The 23,300-nt window shown below is 41.7% G+C and overlaps 2 protein-coding genes across 5 annotated transcripts in view; one reads left to right on the forward strand and one right to left on the reverse strand.

Moving 5' to 3' along the window:
* Window positions 1-5,144, reverse strand: part of angpt4 (angiopoietin 4) — an 85,655-nt gene extending 80,511 nt beyond the window's left edge. For both annotated transcript variants that reach the window (XM_085161311.1, XM_085161310.1), the window contains exons 1-2: window positions 4,892-5,144; window positions 1,826-3,341 (exon numbers count right to left, since the gene is read on the reverse strand). In XM_085161311.1, coding sequence (XP_085017437.1) covers window positions 1,826-2,200 — 375 coding nt within the window. In that variant the 5' untranslated portion in view covers window positions 2,201-3,341; window positions 4,892-5,144. The remainder of the gene's footprint in view (window positions 1-1,825; window positions 3,342-4,891) is intronic.
* Window positions 1-18,374, forward strand: part of LOC146517808 (odorant receptor 131-2-like) — a 244,355-nt gene extending 225,981 nt beyond the window's left edge. The window contains exons 1-2 of one of the 3 annotated variants that reach the window (XR_014874305.1): window positions 13,826-14,913; window positions 18,080-18,374. The gene's annotated coding sequence lies outside the window, so the exon portion shown is untranslated. Of the gene's footprint in view, window positions 1-13,825; window positions 14,914-18,079 lie in introns of those variants that run through there. The other 2 variants (XR_014874306.1, XM_085161332.1) reach the window with 2 other exon arrangements.
* The last annotated feature ends 4,926 nt before the right edge of the window (window positions 18,375-23,300 follow it).

Here is a 23,300-nt window from a genome sequence, read left to right on the forward strand (position 1 = left end):
CTGTAGAAAACCAGTCCACATGTTAAGGTCTGAGAATCAGCAGCGTGCAGAGGTGGATTTCTTGTGGTCCGCCCTCCTGTCGCTACCAGTGTTGATGCTTCCAACAGTTTTGGCACAAACACTGATCTGAATGTTGTTGGCTTCAGATTAGGAACCAAGCATGTAAATATAATAATAACCACTGCAGCCAAGAAGAGAGCCTGACGAGCCCAGTTGTAAGTAAGCTATTAAGACTCGACTGTACACCGTGTTCGTGTTTTCCTCCAAAAAACAATAAGTTCTGTTGGAGCAGCCTTTCAACGCCTCTCTCTGTCTCTGCTAGCAAAGTTGACCCAGACAACAAAGTAAAGCTATTTTTTGGCTACAAGCCCGACACAGAACCCACCGTATTAGCCAGAGGTCCCTTTACTACGGTTCGGAGCCGCGGACCTTCAGTAACAGTAATAAATCACAGCAATAGTACATTCATGTAGTTGTAAACAGCATGATAATATATTAAGTAATCCAAAGTATTCAGAATACTTTACTCTCATTGAGTAACGTAACGGAATACGTTACAAAATACATTTTGGGGCATGTATTCTGTAATCTGTAATGGAATACATTTTAAAAGTAACCTTCCCAACACTGGTCGGTTGTGTCCGTCCCTCACAGCTAACAGTACTGCTATTCTTGTACATGTGCTGGTTACATCTTAGATCGATTATTGTAATTCTGTCCTCTCTGCTTTACTGCACAAAAGTCTCCAGAGACTTCACATCATTCAAAACTGTTTATGTCATTTCTTGAACATATAACTGCTGTGCTCCAGCCTGCAAAATATTGTTTCATTTTAAGATTCTGCTTCTGATTTTGAAGCCTCTCCATTACCTCTGATGTGCACATCAGCATTCCCTCCTGTAGATCCTCCAATGTTACCCTCATTTCACTTTTTTCTCTCTCTTGATTTGTATTGTTGACTTTGTAATTTTATGATGTATTGATGTATAGTTAAGGCATTTCCTACTTTTTGCGTCCTATGATTTTGATATTTAATTGTTGTCAGCAGCCCGTACTTTGAAAAAGACCAAAGCTATGATCTGTGATGAAAGAAAAACTGGAAAAGTGGTAACATGATAAGAAATGCTTAATTTCATCATACAGCAAGAATTTTCTGCATCAATCCTGCAGCACAAACGTGAGATAATGGAAGAACAATGGCATTACAAGTGCTCAATTACAGCACTGACTGCGCAACCAAAGCTCAGCAGAAAGTAGATTAGATTAGACAGAATTGTAGTTTGTAAGGACAACAGAAGGGAACACACTCATTGTTTTTCTCCTGATTGGAAGCAGACGCCACATGTCCCCGAGCGATTACCTGGAACTTTGATCTGTGGCCCACAGATCAGCACACACCGCTGGAGCTCGAGCGGTGTGTGTCGGAGGAATCCCGAGTTGCTCTGACATTACCACTCACTGGATGGTTTTCATGCTTTTTCTTCCTATCAAAGAGTTCAGTGCTCCATGATAACACACCCATCACCATATGTGGTAACACAAATACACACACATTCTCCTGATACTTGCAGTCTCTAATCACCGTGTTATTTTGATTCCACTGTTATGAATGTACCCACTGGTATTATGTTTGTGGGAAAACACAAGAAAAGAAAGTTCCTGTATAGTTTTCCAGATGTTTTCTGGTGAATACTTTCATTTCTCCCCAGTTAATCAGAACCGTAAACACAGTTTTCTTTTCCCTTTCTCAACATCTGTTATAAACCGGTAACTTTATGTCGACGTGACCTTTAATGGAAAGATAAGAAGCCAGTTTGTGTCTTACCTTCTGCAGCCACTGTGTGTTGTTCTCCATCGTGCTCTCCAGGTGTTGCAGTTTCTGCGCCGACCATTCGCTGTCAGCAGGCGGCGAGTCTCTCTGCGCGACACCCGGCCCGCCCTGAAAGCCACCGTAGCGTTGCGTCTGCGATGGCGACCCTCCACCGGGGCATCCGTCCAGCTCTGGCAGGATGAAGGTGTAGCTGCACTGGCCGTGCTGGATGCGGTGCAGCTTCCTCCTTTTCTCGCCGGTGCCTCCGCCACTTCCTCCTCTCCTTCTTCCAGATGCTCCTCGTTCTGCGCTGCCTGCATCAATGACTGCTGACAAAGTCCAAAGGAGCAGAAGGACCTGCAACCCCCGGCTGAGACTTAAGCCTTTCATGACACTCTCTTTAATTATATGAAAGTGTTTATTTCTCAGCGCAGAAGAGGGTCAAAGGAAGCTCATTGACACTCCGACCCCGATTAAGTTTAGGAAAACGTCTGTGTGCAGGATATGAACAAGAGTGTCAGCACAGTCTGTCGTTAGTTTGATCTCTTCTGTTTCAATCACAGTTTTTGGAAAAGAAAGCTGAAAGCATCTCTGCTCTCACACTGAATGGTCTCCTTCATTTGTGGTGAAGATGTCCAAGGATTCCTCGCTCCTCTGTCTTCGTTGTTTGGTCGTAATCGTGTTTTCTGAGGCCGGATTCTTCCAGGTAATAAAGACTTTTATATATTAACTCAACTGATCAGCTGTTGCATGTTTTTTCCTTAAGGTATCAGGTGCAGATCCAGATCCACTCTGCAAAAAAATATGGAAGAACCCAAAGCTACAAATTTCAAAGCAGAAGTAATGTGAAGATGATGAGCAGTTGTGTCCAAACAGTCTGTGGAGCTGAATATCTTTGTACTCCCACTCTTCTCTGGTGGCTCCAGTTTTAGAAGTGGCTGAAGGGAATTGCCTCTGCCCCCTTCTTATCTGCGCTGGCTGAGAAGAGAGAGAGAAGAGGGGAGAGAGGAGGGGGGAGAGAGAGAAAGGACGGAGGAGGAGAGGGAGGAGTGGACGGACAGGAGACCTGAGGGTGGTCTGTTAGAGTACCCTCTCTCTGTTAGTGGGCTGAGACGAATTGAGAGGAGGAAGGAAGGAAAGAGTGAGAAGTAGCCAGAAAAGAAGAAGAAATGTGAAGATTAAGGGAGTGAAAAAGAGTCAGATAAGGAATACAAATGCTGAGAAAGTTTGAAAAGAAACTTAACTGCTGACAGACAGAGAAAAGACACCGAGAAAGAAGGTGATAGAAGAAGAAAGAGAGATCTAAAAGAGGCTTCTGTAATCTTCTTTCCTGACTGATCTCTTAGTTCTGAAGAAAACCCCGATGCCTTGTATGGTCATTCAAACGGAGCTGGCAGCCACATTTCACTTTGTCCACTAAACACAAACATGCTCGGGGGCATCGTGGGACATCAGGAGGCCAAGGAAACCCACGCAGTTAAAGCTGAAACGCTCTCTCAGTCGCAGGATGTACCTCCTCAACGCCTCTCATCTGTCCACATGGAAACACATACAAAGATTAGTTCCAGACTGATGGCTTTGTCCCCGGATGATGAAACACAAGCTCTACATGTGGCGGGACAATGTGCGCTGTCAGTTACAGAGTTTGTTTGCACAGTGACAAACTGTTTTGCAGAACGCAGATAAAATTCTTTGATACGAGCCGCGAGACAAACAGATTCCTGCGAGAGAACGAAGCCTCCGAAACGGGTTTAGAAAGGCAGCTCAGCGTTAGGCGAGCAAAGATTGAATGATTCTGTTTTGAAGACTGTGTTTCTGCAAAGATAAAGAGCTGCTCCCAACATCTTACCACCGACAAGTTATTTATTTTGACATAAAGCAGTCCTATTTTCAGCCTGGCCTGACCCCGGTCTACTGTTACTGCCACAGCATGCATCTTAAGTTTTTTGTCGGGGCCGGGTCACTCACTTAATGTAAGCCAATCGGTCCTTTGGGGGAAAGCAGAGAGGTTACACTTCTGCTTCAACCGGAGATCATTGTCATGTGAACGGGGGTGGACGGAGAGCCTGGTGCACAGAGCTGCACAACATAGATGAGTCCTCTAATTGCATCATTTCTGTTTGTGTTTTAAAAGGAAAATGTTTTTTAGTGTGGGATTGTTTTGGTCTCACTTATTCTCATTCTTTTATTTCATCTATTTTTCTGTCTGCTCGTGTATGGTACAGGTTTTTATTATGTTCTCATTTATTCATGGACAGATTTTGTTTATTTGTGATGAACTCTGACCCCGACAGAGCTGTAGAAAATGCTAATGGTTGATGAATAGCCCTGAAAAGCACGATGTTTCATATAATCCTTATATTATCCTCAATAGTTTAATATTAAATAATGAACTAAGTTATTAGAGAGGAAGTACTGTCGCGGTTTATTCAGAGCATGCAAATCTGAGAATTAGTACATCTGCACAACCCTGATTGTTGTTTTCTTTCGTGTCACTTGTATTGATCAGTTTGGTGCTACACTTTCTAACTGATTTTCTGTCTCACTATCTGCTCCAAACAGTACGTCTTATCACATACTGATTAGATCTATTAATCAATGTAAACACTGTGGACACTGATCGTTACTTTACCCTCATCCTATTGACATATTTTACATACATACTGGCAGTGTTGGGAAGGTTACTTTTAAAATGTATTCCACTACAGATTACAGAATACATGCCCCAAAATGTATTCTGTAACGTATTCCGTTACGTTACTCAATGAGAGTAACGTATTCTGAATACTTTGGATTACTTAATATATTATCATGCTGTTTACAACTACATGAATGTACTATTGCTGTGATTTATTACTGTTACTGAAGGTCCGCGGCTCCGAACCGTAGTAAAGGGACCTCTGGCTAATACGGTGGGTTCTGTGTCGGGCTCGTAGCCGAAAACTAGCTTTACTTTGTTGTCTGGGTCAACTTTGCTAGCAGAGACAGAGAGAGGCGTTGAAAGGCTGCTCCAACGGAACTTATTGTTTTTGGAGGAAAACACGAACACGGTGTACAGTCGAGTCTTAATAGCTTACTTACAACTGGGCTCGTCAGGCTCTCCTCTTGGCTGCAGTGGTTATTATTATATTTACATGCTTCCAGCTCCCGTTTTTGCTCGATGACAGCTCGTACTTTTCCTTTTTCTCCCTCCCTCGCTCACAGACACATAACGTGTATGGCAGTCCATTCTCCCTGCAGCACGGACTACACTGCCCATGATGCTACATTCTTTAGAGCTATACCTGTAGCATTCTGCCTGTTAGCTTAGCAACAACAAAAAGGCCTCTCTCACCCAGGCACTCTGTAACCATGGCAACAGTCCTGACCCGCCACAATATGAAACAGGGAAGTACCGCCGTGTAATCCATTTATTTCAACAAAGTAACTGTATTCTAAATACCACCTTTTTAAACGGTAACTGTAGCGGAATACAGTTACTCATATTTTGTATTTTAAATACGTAACGGCGGTACATGTATTCCGTTACTCCCCAACATTGCCTACTGGACCACAGACTGGGTTTACTCAGGACCCCAAGAGACTGTGAGACACAATCATAATAGAAAAATAAAAATGATAGCACATCTCATTTTTTCTTAAAGTTATGTAAAGCCATCTTTAATTATTATTATTATTATTACAAAGTTACTATTCATTTGCACATTTCATAAAATTATAATCTAAACTTTTCTATAATACAATTTGCAGCTTTTATCCCCACTACAGTCCATTTTATTACTTAAACTTTGACTCTTAGTTTGCAGAAATTTCAAGTAAACATTATTTGTTGGAGTTATTTGATGAAACCTGTTCACGGGTCATTTTAACCACAGTATAAAATAAGTGAAACAAACACACAACCAGACAGCCCAGAGATCTAATCTCTCCCGCATGTCCTGGGTCTGCCCTGGGGCCTCCCCACCTCCTTACCTCCTCCCGCTGGCCCTGTCCAAAACGTTTCACCCTGAGGGCTTTCTCGTCCCCTCGGCTGGCTTCTTTGGCTTCGTCCCTCCCAAATGACCAAACTCCTCACCTTATCTCTCTTTTTTTTTTTTTTTTGCTTGTCCCATTTGGTTCTTTAGCCATCAGAATTGTTGTCTGAAGACCAACAAGGATACCCAATGGATTTACTTTGCCAAATGAATCATCGTGGCATTGCCGTATTGGTCCATTTGATCGACCTTTGTTGTTATTATTTATTTTCTTTTATTTTCAGTTGTTACAGACGGGACAGACATGACTGAGGGATAGGAAAGGGAGAAAGAAAGAGGAAGGAAAAGAAAAACAGAAGGGAAGGGGGACAGTGAGAGAAGGCACTTAAAAGAGAAAGAAGAAAACAAAATCTCCTGGATCACCTGTTGAGAGAAAAAGAAGAGAAAACAAGCAAAAACAGCAGAGCAACATAATAAACACAACACCATCATGTTAATCTAGCTAAGTGTAAACAGAAGTAAATACTAAATATTAGAGGGTGTAGAGAGCCATAGCCCCGCCCCCAGGGCATGAAGCAGGCTTTATCTCTAAGGGAGGGCCCAGACTTCAGAGGAAGCTTCACATTCTAATTTTTTCAATCACTACCTGGAGATCATAAAGTCTTTGTGATCAGCTCTGTCTTCACCAGCAGACCGGTACAGTGTTCATGTTACTGTAGATGCTGCACCAATCCATCTGTCAATCTCTCACTCCACTCTCCCTTCACTTGGCTGCAAGACCTTAAACAGGTACTTAAGCAAGTACTTAAACTCAGAAACTTGGGGAAACAACTCATCCCTGAACAGAAGTGGGCACTCCATCCTTTTCCAGCTGAGGACCATTTCTCATCCCAGCCATTTGATACTCAGCTGCAAACCACCCCACTGCAAGTTGGAGGTCGTCTTTTGATGAAGCCAACACAACCATCATTTGCAAAAAAGCAGAGATAAGACCCTGAGACCACTGAACCCTCCAAACCTTGGCTGAGCCTAGAAACTCTGTCCATAAATATTGTGACTAGAGTCAGTGACAGAGGGCAGCCCTGTCTGCCCAGACTGACTCATTACCAGTGGTGCAAACTAGGCTCTCACTGTGGCCGTACACGGACCAGAACTGACTGAAAACAACTGAGATAATCAGACACAACAGTCAATTATAGCATTTTATAGCAGTTTACCTGCAATACTCGGTGACATGGTGGCACGTTACATGCAGAGCAGCCAGCTGCTGGCTTCATGTTTATGATTCAGATGCAAAGGTAAAATCTCTCCAGCTCTCCTTTTTGTGTGTGGCATGACCAGGGCATGCCCCAGCTCCCTCAGGTACAGTAAATCCAGTCATATGCCCAACGTACTAATAACCTCCAGTTTGGGAAGTTCCATATTCAGATGGTGAAGGCAGCAATGGCAGCTTTTCTTCTTTAAAATGACCCAATCCACCCTGACTGTGTCTCTATGTCTTTATATTTAGGAGCCATTGTAAATATAAGATCTCCAGTGTGGTTTTGTTTCCTCCTTTGCTTCAAATCACAGTGGAAGAGCCTTAAAACCAGAGAAATCAGACTGTACATGGTCTTTTATTTTGAAAATTCACCAGAGTCTTTGAGCTACTACTCATTTTTACTGATTCAGAAAGCCAAACAGCTTTTCTGAGCCTTCCAAAATCAGCAGCTTATTCTGTAAACAGGGGAAAACTTCCAAGGGGAAGTGTCTACAAAGCTTACCCTGAAGGAATTAGAAAAAAGTTGAGAAGAAGTAAAACTAAACAGGAAACTTGAGAACCAAAGATTACAAAATAAAACAGGAAATGAAAGCCAATTCAAAACTTTCGGATAAAACAAAGGTTACTTTATGCATCTTTTGTTCTGGAAAAACTGTTTCTCATTATTTTAACAACGTTAAAGAAGTAGACATGGATGTCATGACGCAACTACGAAGCCTCCCTCGGTGAATAAGTAAACTAAATTTGATGAGTCAGCTTGGAAGGTTGTTCCTCACTGTCGGTGGAAAATTTGTCAAGTTACTGAAATCAGATCATATCTCATACAGGCAACTTTTGTGGAGCCAGTAAATCTCGGGGAGAAGATTGGAACAACATGCTATAAGATACTCCTCTCGTGTCCAACTCTGGGTCGTGCTGGTACTCGTCTGGACTTTCTTCAGGCTGATATCAGAGGCAGCAGAGGGCACATGAGTCATGAACCAGCCCTTTCACCTTCTCTCTGGAAGAATGAGATCTCTCCAGTCTCCTTTTTGTCCCTTTTATAAACTTCTTGTTTATCTTTATTTGTTGGTCTGGCTTCTTTCTTCTCTGTCCTTTCGTGTTATTGGATGCATGAAGTTTGGTAGTGTAGTCATGTTGTTGCTTTCATGACTGAGTGTTTCCGACTCTCTGATGATGTTTGTCAAAGACCTATTGGGCCAGAAATGAAGACTTTGTGTATCTAATCTACATTGGGACAAAACCATAATGCTGTTTCCATTACATGTTTGAGAAGAAACAGCGATAATCTTTATTTTTGCCTAATGTAGTTTGACTTCTTCACTATGAACTCAGTCGCATCACACGTTTAACGCTTTGTTTTGATTTTACTTGATGTACTTTTAAATATCTCACATCATTTAGTGATGTTATTTCCCATCCATTTATCGAGACAGAAAAGATTACTAGAGATAAAGCGACAGAGGAGCAAATGAAAAACTGGACAAAATAAGGAGAGCCGTGGAGACAGGAAGATTCATTGAAACACAGATTCAGACAAACAGAGACAGAGAAGAAGGAGAGCGGAGGATTTCCTGTCTCGAGGTTTCAGACGATGAGTCTGTGAGAGAATAGGCATCCTGCCGCTTGTGATGTTTCACTACAATCTGGAGGATCATTTGCTGCCCAACACAGAAGAGAACAGACAAATATGACGTGCATTTCACATTTGCACTGAATGATTAAATATTCTGTGTATTTCTGCCTGTTTAACAACCAAAGAATTCAAAGATGAGGCACAAAGTTAACTTCCAATTAATACAGTTAGACTCCAAGTCTGGCATCAGGAGCTCCGTCTGGTTATAACCAGTGTTGGTCAAGTTACTTGAAAAAAGTAATCAGTAACTAATTACCGATTACTTCCCCAAAAAAGTAATGCTGTTACTTTACTGATGACTTATTTTCAAAAGTAATTAATTACTTAGTTACTTAGTTACTTTTTAACAACACGATTTACAACCTGAATAGGTGATAAAGTGATAGATCTTTCAGCCCAATTCTACTATTTCTGCATAATCATCATACAAAATGTAATCAAATGGAAAAGTCTCTTTTTAAAACTTGTTTTATTAGTTTTAATCTTTTAACTTTATGCATCAAGCAAAGATTTAATTATATGCAACATTCTCTGACTGGAAGAAATTAGTTTAACATTTAAACCTATTTTCTGCACATTCCAGCACATAAAATAAAATATTTTGTGTGTTTACACTCAGTCTTTCAAATAGATGCGAGTAAAACACAGCAGAAAATAAATAAAGTCAAAGACTAGCGGTCCTGTTGCTCTATTTTCACCTGTAAAGCAGGAGTGGGGTAGGCGGAGGTTTACCCTGGTGCAGGTGTGCAGCGGTCAGTGGAAGAATCCGCGAGTTTCTCTGTGAGTTTCCCATTACGTCGTAGCTACTCGGTGCTTGTTTGGAAGTTTAGGGATTTTTTTTCGCTGTAAAAAGAAGTTTTCTTCCCACGCACAACGGACACTAATGTTTTTGTCACTTTTTATGGAATCAAACTCAAAGTAAGGTCAGTACTTCCACGCTTTAAACGCTGCACGCTCATACTCTCTCTGCACTCGATATATGATCCATTGTTGATCTGCACACAGCTGTTGTCATGAACGTCGCACTCGCTTACGTCACTGTCATGAGACATTCTCGCAAAAAAAATCACGGTTTTAGTAACGCAGTAACGCAGCGTTCCTACGGGAAAGTAACGGTAATCTAATTACCGATTTTGCAGTAGTAATCCCTTACTTTACTCGTTACCTGAAAAAAGTAATCAGATTACAGTAACGCGTTACTTCCCATCTCTGGTTATAACCTGATTCACTTGTGCCTTGAAGCGACTGTTGTTGTGTTTTGGTGCTATATGAATAAAATTGAATTGAACTTGTTGATGATTGTTTTTGTAGTTGACCACTGGTCACTAGAGCGGTCATTCAGTGCTTTGTTCCCTGGTCAACCCTTTAATATTTTATCATTTTCATCAAATGTGACTCAGTGATACTCGTACATGTTTTATATATAATTCTTTGCTTTTTTACACGTCGTGCATTGCTATAGTATACTTTACTTTAATTTGCTTTGCTCATTGGACTACTTTTGGATTATTCAACAAACACACAACAACACCAACAAACACTTGAACCCCAGATGCATTCATCTGTATGTGTGTGTGATTTAAATGTTTATTCAAAACTAAAATGCTGCGACTGCTCAGTCAGAGTAGAAAATAAAGTGAATTTGAGCCTCTCTGTTACCTGATTATAGACGAGCTTCAATTGGAGTCAGCACACGCTCCACCTCACTGCTAGCTTTCTATTAGCATCATAGATTGTAGAGTTGTTTGCATTCGTAGGTGTCTCTCGAGCTTTAATGTCATATTTACAAGTTGTTCTTTCAGGATTGAGTACAGTTTGTTCTTTGCATCACGTTGTTTTCACTTCTCAAAAGTCACAGATCTCTCTGCACATCACACGATTTAAGCTCAAATGATTATTACCCAAGGCATGTTTAAAGATCCTCCTTTTCTATCCACTGTCATAGGAATAATTGTTTATTCATTGATTCGTACCGTAATATAACAGCTAAATTTATTACAGTAATGTGTTATAGTACTGTATCCTTGGTTGAAGTTAACTATCCAGATACATTTTAAGATATTTTATTAAAAAAAAATAAGTAGAAAATTATTAACTTGCACTGAATTCATGTGAAATTAAACACCTTCATCTTCTATGTGTTTCTACAGAATTCATCGTTTTAGCTGACAATAAGAGATAAAATCCATAAAAATCCAACATGATGTTTCACACTGTAGGTGAACTTTGTAAAGTATGTATGAATATAAAAAAATAGAAAAGCATTATAGACAGGATATAGACATGTTTAAAGTCTACATCGTGTTCATAAGCGTACATTTTAAAATGTAAAACACAAACATTGACACAAACATTAGCACACAAAATCCAGCCCTTTGTTGTGTCCTGTCTGTTTATTCAGTGGCAATCTTTGCTGTTTCTACTGTGTGAGAAAAAAACACTTGTAATCACTGCAGATGAACAAACATGGCTTTTCTCACATTGCTTGGAAAGGTTGAATCTAAACAGAACTCAATTAAAGCTGTCGCTACCAGCTGTGACAACACTGCGTTTAAGTTTACTGTAGCAGCTCCACCTGCTGCTGTCTAATAATCAGGTGATGGACATTCAGACATTTCTGCCAGCACCACATTTAACGGGGTTTGGTCCTTTGTGCTACATGGCACGATGAACTGGAGGGAGGCCAACGTCTCAAAGGCACAAAACAACAAGTCCAGATGATGTTGGTTGTTAAGGCAAACATGGCACACAGTGTCATGGTACCAGAGACAGCCAAAGAGTTTATGCTCGAGCCAGGAAAGCTGAACACAAACCTAAACAACAGCACGGCACTTTTAACACATTCAGCACTCATTGCCAAATAACAACAGACCACAGCAGAGGATGGAGACGTGTTCGCTTACACCAAAGACAAGTTTAAATGGAAGAAAAAGCTGCACTTCAGAGTGTTTGTTTGAATCAAAGACTAAGACAATTTCACTTTATCTAAGTAAGGATACTTAGATAAAGTGAAATTGTTTGAAGTGAATGCATTATATTTTTGCTTATTTTCTGTTATAAAGCCATACAGTTAGCGGATGATCATATTAAACATGTAACAAGTAATCCATGTAATCCTCAGCCTGTTCTTCTCTTGTAGAACCAGTTCACCCCTGAAAAGGTGCTAGAAAGAGGGAGGTAAAGTGACAACATTAAAAGTAAGCAAATAAATATCACATACATACAGAATGCCCATATAAGAAAAAGACAACAGGAATCCAATGAAAGGGCACAAGAAACATGAGGAACAACAGGTGGGTACAGTGAAAGCAAACAGATGATCTGACAACTGAAAAGGGAAGAAGAAAGACATCTTCTTTCTTTTCTTTAATTCTCCCAAATGTTCTTCCTTGAATCCCCTTCTCTGCTCTCCTTGTATCTTAGTCCATGCCATCAGAGATGTGAGTGGAGGAGGCGAGGAAAGGATGTGACGAGGAAAGGAGATGAGGTAAAGGGGACAAAAAACAAAACATGACACATGATTCCTTGCATCTTCATTTTAAAGCGATGCCAATTAAAAAGCTGCACCACAAAAGGTTTTTGTTACAGCCCAACGCTTGATGTCAAATGTAACAAATGTAGCAAATCTAACAAATGTAACATCTGTAACAATCTAACAAAGGTCACAATATTCTTATCTTTAAGGTCAGTTTTAATTAAAGCAACTTTTGGATAACAAGGAGGAGTTATTCAAAGAGTAGGGATGGGTATCGTTTAGGTTTTATCTGATACCGGTGCCAAACCGGTACTTTTGAAATGGTGCCGGTGCTTAAACGGTGCTCAAACCGGTGCTTAAAGAATGGAGAACACAAACTTTGTCCAAAAACCTCTCATGTTCAGCTGTTTTTTTGTAAAAGGATAACAATGTTAGCCTTTTCTGCAGCTATAGGGCATATATGGTATCACTCTTGGCTGGAAGCAGCTTAAACAATGGAAAAAACACAAACTTTGTCCAAAAACCTCTCATGTTTAACTGTTTTCCACTTTTTCTTTGGTCATTTAAGCCTTTTTGTCCAGGGTGAAGGGAGTATCTGCCATCAAACAAGAAGACAGCCGCATGTAGCTATGATGATGTTTGCTAGTTTACCTTACATGCATTAATGTAATAACGTGGTTAGCCTACTCAACGTAAATTACACACGAACAACATTAAGCTACTCACGCAGAGAAGAACGGCTGCTGCTGCATCATCATCCTCATCATTTCTGCTACACTGGCAGGGCTAGGGGCCAGGACTCTCCTCTTCGGGTTTTTGGGGGATGTTGCTAACTCCGGGTCCGATAACAGGCACCACACCCGCAGTAGATGTGCTCGGTGTGAGGTCTCGCAGCAAGCTATCAAATACGCCGCATTTCTCGGCTTTTAAAAAAACGCTATGCGTCGCCAGGTGTTTCATCAGATTCGAGGTGTTACCTCCTTTGACAGCATCACAGTATCAGCTTAAAGCACTTGTTGCAGCTGCTGAGTTTGCTTATTTTGCTATGAAGTACAGCCAGACTTTGACCGCTTCGCCTTGGACATTTTTAATCTGTAGCTCTGCTCTAAAAGAACATACGTACCTGGACCCGCCTACTATCCTCGGAAACGTAAAATGATTGGCTAGAATCTAAAGTGTATCACAGCTCAGGAAAAAAAAAAGCACCGAAATGTGCGCTGCTTTTCGGTCTGGTTACTACCGTTTATGTCAGAACCGGTGCCCATCCCTATCAAAGAGTAATGCCCACTGATTTTCTATTAAAGCTTTGTCCCATGACTGGATAAAAGGATAAACCTGGATACACAACAAGATGCAGGACACAACTAGTCTTGTAGTAAAACAGGAAATAACCAAAAACATAACTAATACTGAAACACAAGACTAATCCTAAACTAAGGACAGGGGAACGGTGCATATAAAAAGTCTGGAGCTCTATCACTGTGCACTGCAGTATGTGTAATACTGTGTGTAAACACAGTGACTGGTGGGCACAGTCAGCAGGGTGGGGAATAATGTCTGAACCTGCTGGTACTATGATGCTGTGATGGATGAGGTGATGATCCTCTGCACACTTTCTAACAGTCAGCACCTGCAAAAACAGCGACAGGCTGCAACCTGAGAAGCTTTGTGTCAGGGTGAATTGTTAAATATTGTCATTTTTATGTTTACCATTTGTACATTGTTTTAATTCTGTGAAAGGAATTCTTTCTGTCCTCCCCTCCCCAGATTCTCGAGGTTCTAGGTGGGGGGGCTGTAGTCTTTTATCACAGACACATCCTTGAGCTTTTGATGTAAGCTTCCTGCATTTACGACCCTTTGGTCAGCAGGAGGTCTAACACACACACACACACACACACACACACACACATTCTCACATAACACACACACAGTGCCTTGTCATTTGTAACCAAGGGGGGTTACGTGGGGAAGGTACGTGTTGTAAACTATTGTTTATTGTGTGAACGTTGCCAATAAAAGGGAGCGAGAGGGGGCAGTCGGAGAGGTCATTTTGTGATGTGCTGAGGTACGGACAAGGCCCCCCTTGCAAGTAAAAAGATCGATCGCTGTTGCCTTGTCTTTCTTTCATGGGAATAAGTTCTGGGATCAGCGGGGTCTGATTTAGACCCAACATTATTTGGTCCTTCGGAGCCGGAGCCCAAGAATTTTTGCCGTACACTGAGGAGAGCGAGGACACGCCGCAGACTGTCGACAGCCAGGCCGTAGGACGCCTGATAAAGCCTGATGTGTTAAAATTCGCGACCAGGCCGGCGAGATAGCGTCTAAACTCCCCTCGTGGACGGCGACTGACGGGATCCTGGACTCTCCTGTGAACGAAACGCAACACAACAGTAAGCAAACAGAGAGCGTCTCTGTAACCGTGTGAATGAATGTGGAATTTTAGATAGGAATGCGTCACTGAGACTGCGCGGGTTTCACGCGAGTCCAGGGGAGCGCTGGTTGCGCGGTTTCACGCGAACCTAAAACAATAGAGAGCGGCTACGTGACCGGTACGTGAGTGCGCCAGCTGTGCGGGAAGGTCGCAGGCTATTAAAGAAATAAACGGCTCCGTAGCTGCGCGGTTTCACGCGGGCACGGGAGTGCGTTGGACTGTGCGTTTTGGACGCAGGTCCATGAGAGCTGTGCGTGTAGACGCAAGCTGCCTGGTTTCTCCGCCGAAAGGAGGATAGAGCTCTATAAAAAGGACTCCGCAGATAAGTGCGTTGAGTGTATGGTTTCTCCACCAATATATAAGGAGGGAAGAGCTCTATAAAATAAAAGGGACTCCGCAGATAAGTGCGTTGAGTGTATGGTTTCTCCACCAATATACAAGGAGGAAAGAGCTCGCCGCGGTATAAAGAGTTTAAGATTATAGGCCTTAAAAAGTGTGTGAATGAACGTATGCGTGTGTGATTGCCAGTAGGTGTACGCAGCCACACAGAAGGAAACCTAAAGCGGTGTTAACGTAATTCTGTGACCTGTTGTGTACACATAGCCTGGATTTTTGAGGTAAGGTGTTACCTGCCGCAAACTTAAAAGAATTGTCATAATGGGGAGTAAAATGTGTAAGTCTGCCTTAGAAGGGGATGTAAAATTTATGGAGAAATTTTTATCGGGCAGCACGCAGTATGTAGGTTGTTGACGTGAAAAATATGGATTTGAATGGACATTAGTGGAAGTTAAGAGTAAAGTGCTTGTAGAAAGAATAGTTGTAAGTGTAGCAGGTAAAACAGGGAAAGTGAAGCAGAGGAAGGAATTGCAGTTAGCAGTTGCTAAGTTGTGGCTGGAGCAGGCTCAAAAGAGAAGAGAAGCAAGAATGTTAGCAGAAAGAAAGGCAGAGAAGAGTATGAGAGAGCAGAGGCAGAGGAGGAGAAATTAAAGGCTGAGTATGGAGAGGCACTAGGAGCAGCATCGAGTCTAAGACAGACTAGGCAGGGCAGGAAACAGAAAGTAAAGTTAGTGAACACAAACGTTACAACCACATATCCATCCCTGACACAATACACAGGTAAAGGGCCAGGTGATAACACCCTGCCCTATGGAGATGCAGATCTCGTTGTCGAAATTAATGAAGTATAATTGTGATCTAAGCAGAAGTGAGTGTTTGACGTCACAGTGTGTGTGAAAAGGTATCCAGCTGGGGCAGACATGATACTGCAGATCACCTGCCCAGTGGACAAAAAGAAATAAAATAGTTGTGTGGATGAATGACAACATGAAGAGTGATTGGTGTTTCTCAGTCTGAAACAGCTGTAATGCTATTTTCTGTTTGGAGAAAAGTACAGTTTAAAAAAAAGATAAAAAAAAAAAAACAGAGAGAGATGTGTGATGTTTTAAGCAGTGATGAGATTAATGAAAGTGTGATGAGAGAGGAACACGAAAACATACAGAAAATGCATTAACTATACTAACCCTACATACATATACACAATAAATGATACTCATGAAGACTAGACAGCACCTTAAGCATGAGATTCTGTTTGTCATCTTGTCCAAGTCACTAGTGAGATGAAAGTGATACATAGACTAGTGGACTGAATATTATAGGAGGACAGATGGTTACATCATAGAGGAGAAAAACAGAATGCTGATGAGAAGTTTTAGATGAGTGAGCTGATTGTGAGTTTCTGGTGTGTGAAGAAGTTTTAACATGGCACACATTTAGTTACATGAGAAGAAACTTATGTGCTAAGACAACAGGGTTATGCTGTATGTTGTGTGTATGGCTGATTGGATGAATGTTTGAGATTAAACTGGCTGTTGATTTGTCTTTTGTTACTAAGCTGAGCCTGCCAATTGGGTTGTTACGATTTATCCCCCTGGCATGAAGAACACGTGTCATGACTTAAACAAGGCCTTTCTTTCCTTTCCTTTCCTTTCCTTTATTTCCTTTTATTTTGTTACTTTCATGGTGCACTGAAGTTTTGTTTGATGATCTCTGTTTGAGCAGATCTGCACGATTAGAACAGAAGCGCTATACGACTCGTCGTCGAGAAAACTGTTGCAAAGTGAGCTTCTCCAAAATTAAAATGGGCTCAGGAGAAAGCCACTTATTTGGGACAATTAGGAAACAAGTTCCTGTCCAAAAGGATTCAACGAGGAAATCCAGTCTAAATTATTTTTCTTTTTGAAATGACGTCATTTTGCTGAGCGTGGAAACAAATGCGACGATAATTTCCACAATCTGCAAAGAATCACTGAGTAAGAATTTTAAAATAAATGGGGAAGCTGACAAGACTGACTGACTTAACACCATTGTGTGAAGTTAACCCCCACCTGATAAAGGTGTGGATGTATCTCTGTGTGTGTCTCTGTTGCAGGAGCAGAAGGAGACCACAGGAGGAAACTTGGGTCACATGACTATGTGAACTCTGCAAATTTAACCTTTTTAGTTTAAAATTTCTTGTGTCTGTGAATTTACCATGGGTGTGTTATTCACTACCTTATGTTGCTCACAGAGATTACTGTGAGAAAGAGTGTATACACCTGCGCAGCGCTAACATTTACATTTCTTTTTACAGCAGATGGTTAATCATGTGATTTGATCATGTGATTTATAGCAGGACACAACTTAATGATGTTTTTCTACCACAGGATTACTGAGATTTTGTGTGAAGGAAACTGTAGTTACAGGCTATGTGTTGATGATGAAATTACACTGTGTTGTTGAGAGAATGTTGGAGAAAATGTGAAAATTACAGGGGAGAAGTTAATACAGTTTGAGACATACTGTGATGAGACCATTGTTACTTTTCCACAGTGAGTGTTAACTTTACGACTTTTCACAGCTCCTCTGGAATCTGGATGAACCGTGTGTTTGGCTAATGTTTGTTTTTCCTTAAGAGTGCTAAAGGATTCAGCAGACAGACAAGTGACAATTGAACAGATGTGCAGTGGTTACAGAATAGTTACATGAGGCTCATTATCTGACCACTATTTGGGCTCATGGTGAGTGACAAACTTAAGGGAAGTCGCTGATTACAATGTGGAATGACATTGAGATGTTCAATGATTTGGAACAAATTATGGGAAAAAGTAGGAGTTTAATGAGTTCAGAATAAACCTGCAATGATACTTGTCTCTGTGATGCTGAATACTTTATTACACTTACGAGCTGCAGTTGGTTGCAAATGTGAGGTTGTTTTAACTTTAAAACTTTGTTTTCTAGGATACAGGTTGAAGCTGGGAGTTAAACAAGCAAAACATTTAATTGCTGACTAATGTTTTTTACACAGGGTTACAGCTTGGAGTGAAGCTGCTCCAAGGGACAAACCCTGGAGATAATTTTAGGGAGACTGTGCAACATTCTTGTACATGTCTCATTGGGGAGTTGACACATGGCAAAAGCCGTGTGGCGAGAGGAGTGTCATTTTTTAATTTGTAGATGTCGTGAGGTGCCATAACGAGAAGGAGTGACTGAGAGGATCGCCCACAAGATGGAAGCTGAGGCCTGGAGAGAGTCTTCAGGAGGATCAGAGATCACGTCCAGCACAGCAGCATCGCGCAGAGAGCTGTGCTACTGGGCTTCCAGGAGCGTTGGAACATGAGAACCTGAGGGAGCGTGCCAAGCTCCAAGAGTGACAGTGCAGAGGAGGTCCAGCGATGGACTTGTGGTTCTGTGAACAGCACAAATGCCAGGTGACTGTGAAATAACTAACAGCACTTGTTCCACAAGTGAAGCCAGTAACTGAAGCTCTAGTTGCTTGTGCTTTACCTCCATGCGTGAGATCAGTATGTGCAGCAGCTTAAGCTGTACAATGTTTCAGGAAATAGTTTATTTCACCTTTTGACATTGTTAGTTCCACACGAGGTAGATGTCTACTACTGCAGACTAAACTTACATTTCTGTCACCTACAAGACACTTGTCTTTAATGTTACTGTTACTCTCACAACCATACATAACCATAAAGTGGTGCACAATTCTGAATTTGTCAAACCCTTTTCGCCAACGAAAGAAGAGGGCACTTCTCATGAGTGTAGAGAGCACGTGGAGAAGAAGTGTAAGTCGAGGGATGACTTAATAGCTGTGCCACTCGTTGAGGGAAAGGTTTGGTTTGTTGATGGTTTGAGTTTTACAACAGCAGAGGGACAGACTAGAACACGTTTTACTGTAGTAGACAGTGAGAAAGTTATCTATGCAGGACCACTAACATGTTTTATATTTGCTTGAGCAGCAGAGATGCTAGCTTTAACGGAAACGTGTAAAGCTGCAGAGAAACAATATACCCTGATAGCCAGTGTGCATTTGCTACATTACATTTCCTTGTAGTGCAGTGAGTGAGACGAGGTGTGACAACCTCTACAGGGAAACCTGTAGAACACACCAAACTCTTGCAAAATCTGCTGGAGGCAGTGTTATTAACCAGTGGAATTGCCGTTTGTAAATGTGTAGCACACATGTGAGGGAAAGATCCAGTTGCATTAGGGAAAGTTTTTGCAGATAACATCGCAAAAGAGGCAGCTTTAGTAAACATGGTGTTAACATTTTGGCAGTACAACATCAGCAGACATGTAGGCCACTCACCTACAGCAGGAAAACAGTTGTGGCTTACAGAAGGAGCAAGTTTGCAGGTTGGTGTTTATCATCTGTGTGATAAACCAATACTGCCTAATAATTTGTACAAGACTGCTGCTATTTTGAGCCATGGGCTTTGCAATGTCTCCACAGGGGGGAATGATGGCAGCAGTAGGTTATACTCACTCTAGGATTATTAAATACTAAAAAAAAAAAAATTGCATTTGCAGGCAGAGAGAACTAAAAGAACAGTAAAGTTAAGACTTAGGAAGACAGGCAGGACATGGTTAGACTGTATAGAATTAGTTAAGATATACATGAGGATTCCTCCAACAGAGAATGGTCTGACTCTTTGAGATTATATATGTTAGAGCATTTAGAGTTCTAGTCTTCTGTAGTGATGATAGAAAAACAGAAGAGAGAGCATATTAGCAGATTAGATGCTTGAAATGTTTAAAAGTAAAGTAGTCATGAGAACAAATGATCTGCCAGATGATTCTGTTTCTCCGCAGGAGCAGAGTCTGAAGTCTGGAGATTGGATGTTGATAAGGCCATGGAGAGGAAGTGCTGGTCCAGTCCGTGGTGGAAGGTTTCTATCGGGTGCTGCTGACAACGACCACAGCAGTGAAGATTGCCGGAAGGAATACATGGATACATCAAGCGCACTGCAAGAAGGTGACACACATCCAGGCCAGCTCGGAGTAAGTGGCAGGAAGTCCGGGTACAAAGGGGGGGGAAAGCCTCCAGGGCCCCTCGTCTCAATCCGGTGAAGAAACCAACTGAGCCACAGGTACTCATCAGAATGGCTGGGAATGTGCTGTGCATCTTCTTGAGCCTGTGGACCCAGAGTGGGATGACAGGGAGCGCATTGGGACAGAGCAAACCACACCCAGTACCCACATGGGTTTTCAACAACTACTGGTGGCAGTTTAAGAACACAACCGCTCACCTAAAGAACGAGACCAATGGTTATGCTTGTGATGCCACTGGCTACACATTCTTCTGGACTGTGGCCATATAGCATCACTGAGAGCGAGACAGTTTGTTTGGTTGCCTTAGCAACACATCCAGGAGTAAACGTACTTGGAACACTGCCAACTTTTCAACTGCTCTGAACCTGAATGGACAGTTGATTCACCAGTAGCCGGGAAGGTGAACTGCTCTGGTACGTCAGACCTGCTAGTCTGACTCAAAGAATATGACTCGCTGCAGGACATTGAACAGCTAAACGAACTGGAAACAGGCCGATTGCCTATGTGCATAAAGGACAATGGATTAGTCCAAGTTGAAGATTTACCGTGGAATTTGTGCAACATCACCTATTCTTTTGTCTTCTGCAAGAAGGATGTAAACAGAGAAGCCTTTTGTCTACATCTACATCATGAACACTTGAGGTTTTGAGCCAAGAAGATCAAAACAGCTTGATCCAATTTCCTTTACAAAGCTTTTTCTGTGGTGACAACAGGACAGGAGAAGAGTTGTAAATGCAGATAACTCACCAGTTGACTCTAACCCCCACAGGAAGCCTACAGTGAGATTTGGGGGGTTGATAGGAGTCATAAAAAGGAGTGTTGACCAGGCTACAGCTTTGAAGTTAGCTGAGAGCCACATGGACAAACAATGAAGTCAACTGATGTGTTTGAATGCATATGTCTGTATACAGTTGGATTGTAGTGACATATGATTTTTGAGAATGATGATTCTTCTTGTTTGACTTTTGATATCCAGTTGTTTACTTGCAGAAATACATAATGAATTACATGACAGGAATAGATGCACCATAAGGCTGGATAGGTTGGTTAATGTCTGGTCCTTGGTGGCATCCTCTTTTGAAAAATTTAATTCCTGTTTATGTATTGTTGATGCTGATTTGCTTATGTATAGGATGCATTTTACCTTGTATAAGATCAATGCTGACTAAGATGATTTCCAATACATTTGTTAATTATGTACTTTTGCAACAATATGACATGACTGAAATTACTGACATGACAGAAGCCTGTGTATAAAATGACGCCTGCGCTGAAAATGTCAAGCATGAGGTGCATGGCTAGAATGTACTACATAGGAATAATTTGAGGCATAAAAATGACAAACAGGAGGGTTATGTCAGGGTGAATTGTTAAATATTGTCATTTTTATGTTTACCATTTATACATTGTTTTAATTCTGTGAAAGGAATTCTTTCTGTCCTCCCCTCCCCAGATTCTCGAGGTTCTAGGTGGGGGGGCTGTAGTCTTTTATCACAGACACATCCTTGAGCTTTTGATGTAAGCTTCCTGCATTTACGACCCTTTGGTCAGCAGGAGGTCTAACACACACACACACACACACACACACACACACACACACACACACACACATTCTCACATAACACACACACAGTGCCTTGTCATTTGTAACCAAGGGGGGTTACGTGGGGAAGGTACGTGTTGTAAACTATTGTTTATTGTGTGAACGTTGCCAATAAAAGGGAGCGAGAGGGGGCAGTCGGAGAGGTCATTTTGTGATGTGCTGAGGTACGGACAAGGCCCCCCTTGCAAGTAAAAAGATCGATCGCTGTTGCCTTGTCTTTCTTTCATGGGAATAAGTTCTGGGATCAGCGGGGTCTGATTTAGACCCAACACTTTGACTCATTAAAGGAAATAACAGAGGGAAGGTTTTACACATACAAACTGGATGGAAGAATGGATTGATGACAGGATGAATGGATAGTTTGTTACGATAAATTCATTACAAAAAAATCTTTCGATCCAATTCAGTTTTATTTAGATCGCACTAGTGGCACGGTCTTGGGTTTAGGGCCCAGTATTTTGAGTTTTTAAAATTTCACTGGTTTTGTTTCTAGTCTATTAATCATGTTTTGGTTTCCTTGGCGTTTATGAGTTTTTCCTGATTGCTTTTAGTTTCCTGTTGTATTAGTTTATGTCTCTAATTTAATAATAAATGACTTGAGGTTTATTAGCTCCCTTCCTGTTCCCTTTGTCATCTCCCTGTGTTTTGTCCGTTTGTGTCTCTTTGAAGTCGTGTCTCCATGTTTGTTAGTCTTTGTCTCATCTCTCTGTGTCCTCCCTAATGTCCCATGTATGTAGTCGGTCTGGTCTCTGTGTCTGAGTCAGGTTTGCATCTCTGTGTTTAGACCTTCCTGTCTTATTTTCCCATCTCTTGTCTTGTGTTTAGTTCTTGTCTCATCATCTGTGATGTTCCAGGTTTTATCCCCACTGTGTCTTTTCTGCTTGTTACCTGCTAAGTGTGCATATTGTGTCCATCTCCTGCTGTTTGTTGTTGCATGAGGAAGGATGTGCATCCCTTAGGGTTATGCGATGTGACCAAAATCTCATATCCCGATATAAGACATTTATTGTCCGATAATGATATAAATCACAAAAATTTAACATTTTCTGTAAATTCTGTGAATCTCGGGCAGCTCGACTTGCGTGAAGAAAAAATATTGCCGTAAACAGTTTATTTTGCGACACCACGAAACAAACAATAGTGTAAAATGAAATGATAGATGTTTTTATATCGTCATCCGATACATATCGTTATATCGAACAGCCCTAGCGTTATGATTCTGATTCATATAGTTTCATATTAGTTTAGTCTTCCTATTCTGGTGATTTATGAGTTTCAGCAATAAACCTATTTATTAGTTTCACTCTTTGCTTCCAGAGCCCGTCTTCTGGGTAACTCGCCACACAGCGTTACCCATAACAGTCAAATCACAGCAGCCGCCTCATAATGTTTTATGGACCCTAGCTCATTTTTATGCCATCCATCTTCTTCCACTTTATCTGAGGCCGGCGCATGGGCAGCAGCCTAAGCAGAGAAGCCCAGACCTCCCTCTCCCCAGCCACCTCCTCCAGCTTATCCGGGGGAACACCAAGGCGTTCCCAGGCCAGCCGAGAGATATAATCTCTCCAGCGTGTCCTGGGTCTGCCCCGGGGCCCCCTCCCGGTGGGACATTCCCGGAACACCTCACCCAGGAGACGCCCAGGAGGCATCCTTGTCAGATACCCGAAACTCCCCAACTGGCTCCTCTCGATGTGGAGGAGCAGCGGCTCCACTCTGAGCCCCTCCCAATCGACT

Source organism: Neolamprologus multifasciatus, chromosome 5 (genome assembly GCF_963576455.1).
Source record: "Neolamprologus multifasciatus chromosome 5, fNeoMul1.2, whole genome shotgun sequence".
In the NCBI taxonomy this organism is placed as follows: Eukaryota; Metazoa; Chordata; class Actinopteri; order Cichliformes; family Cichlidae; genus Neolamprologus; species Neolamprologus multifasciatus.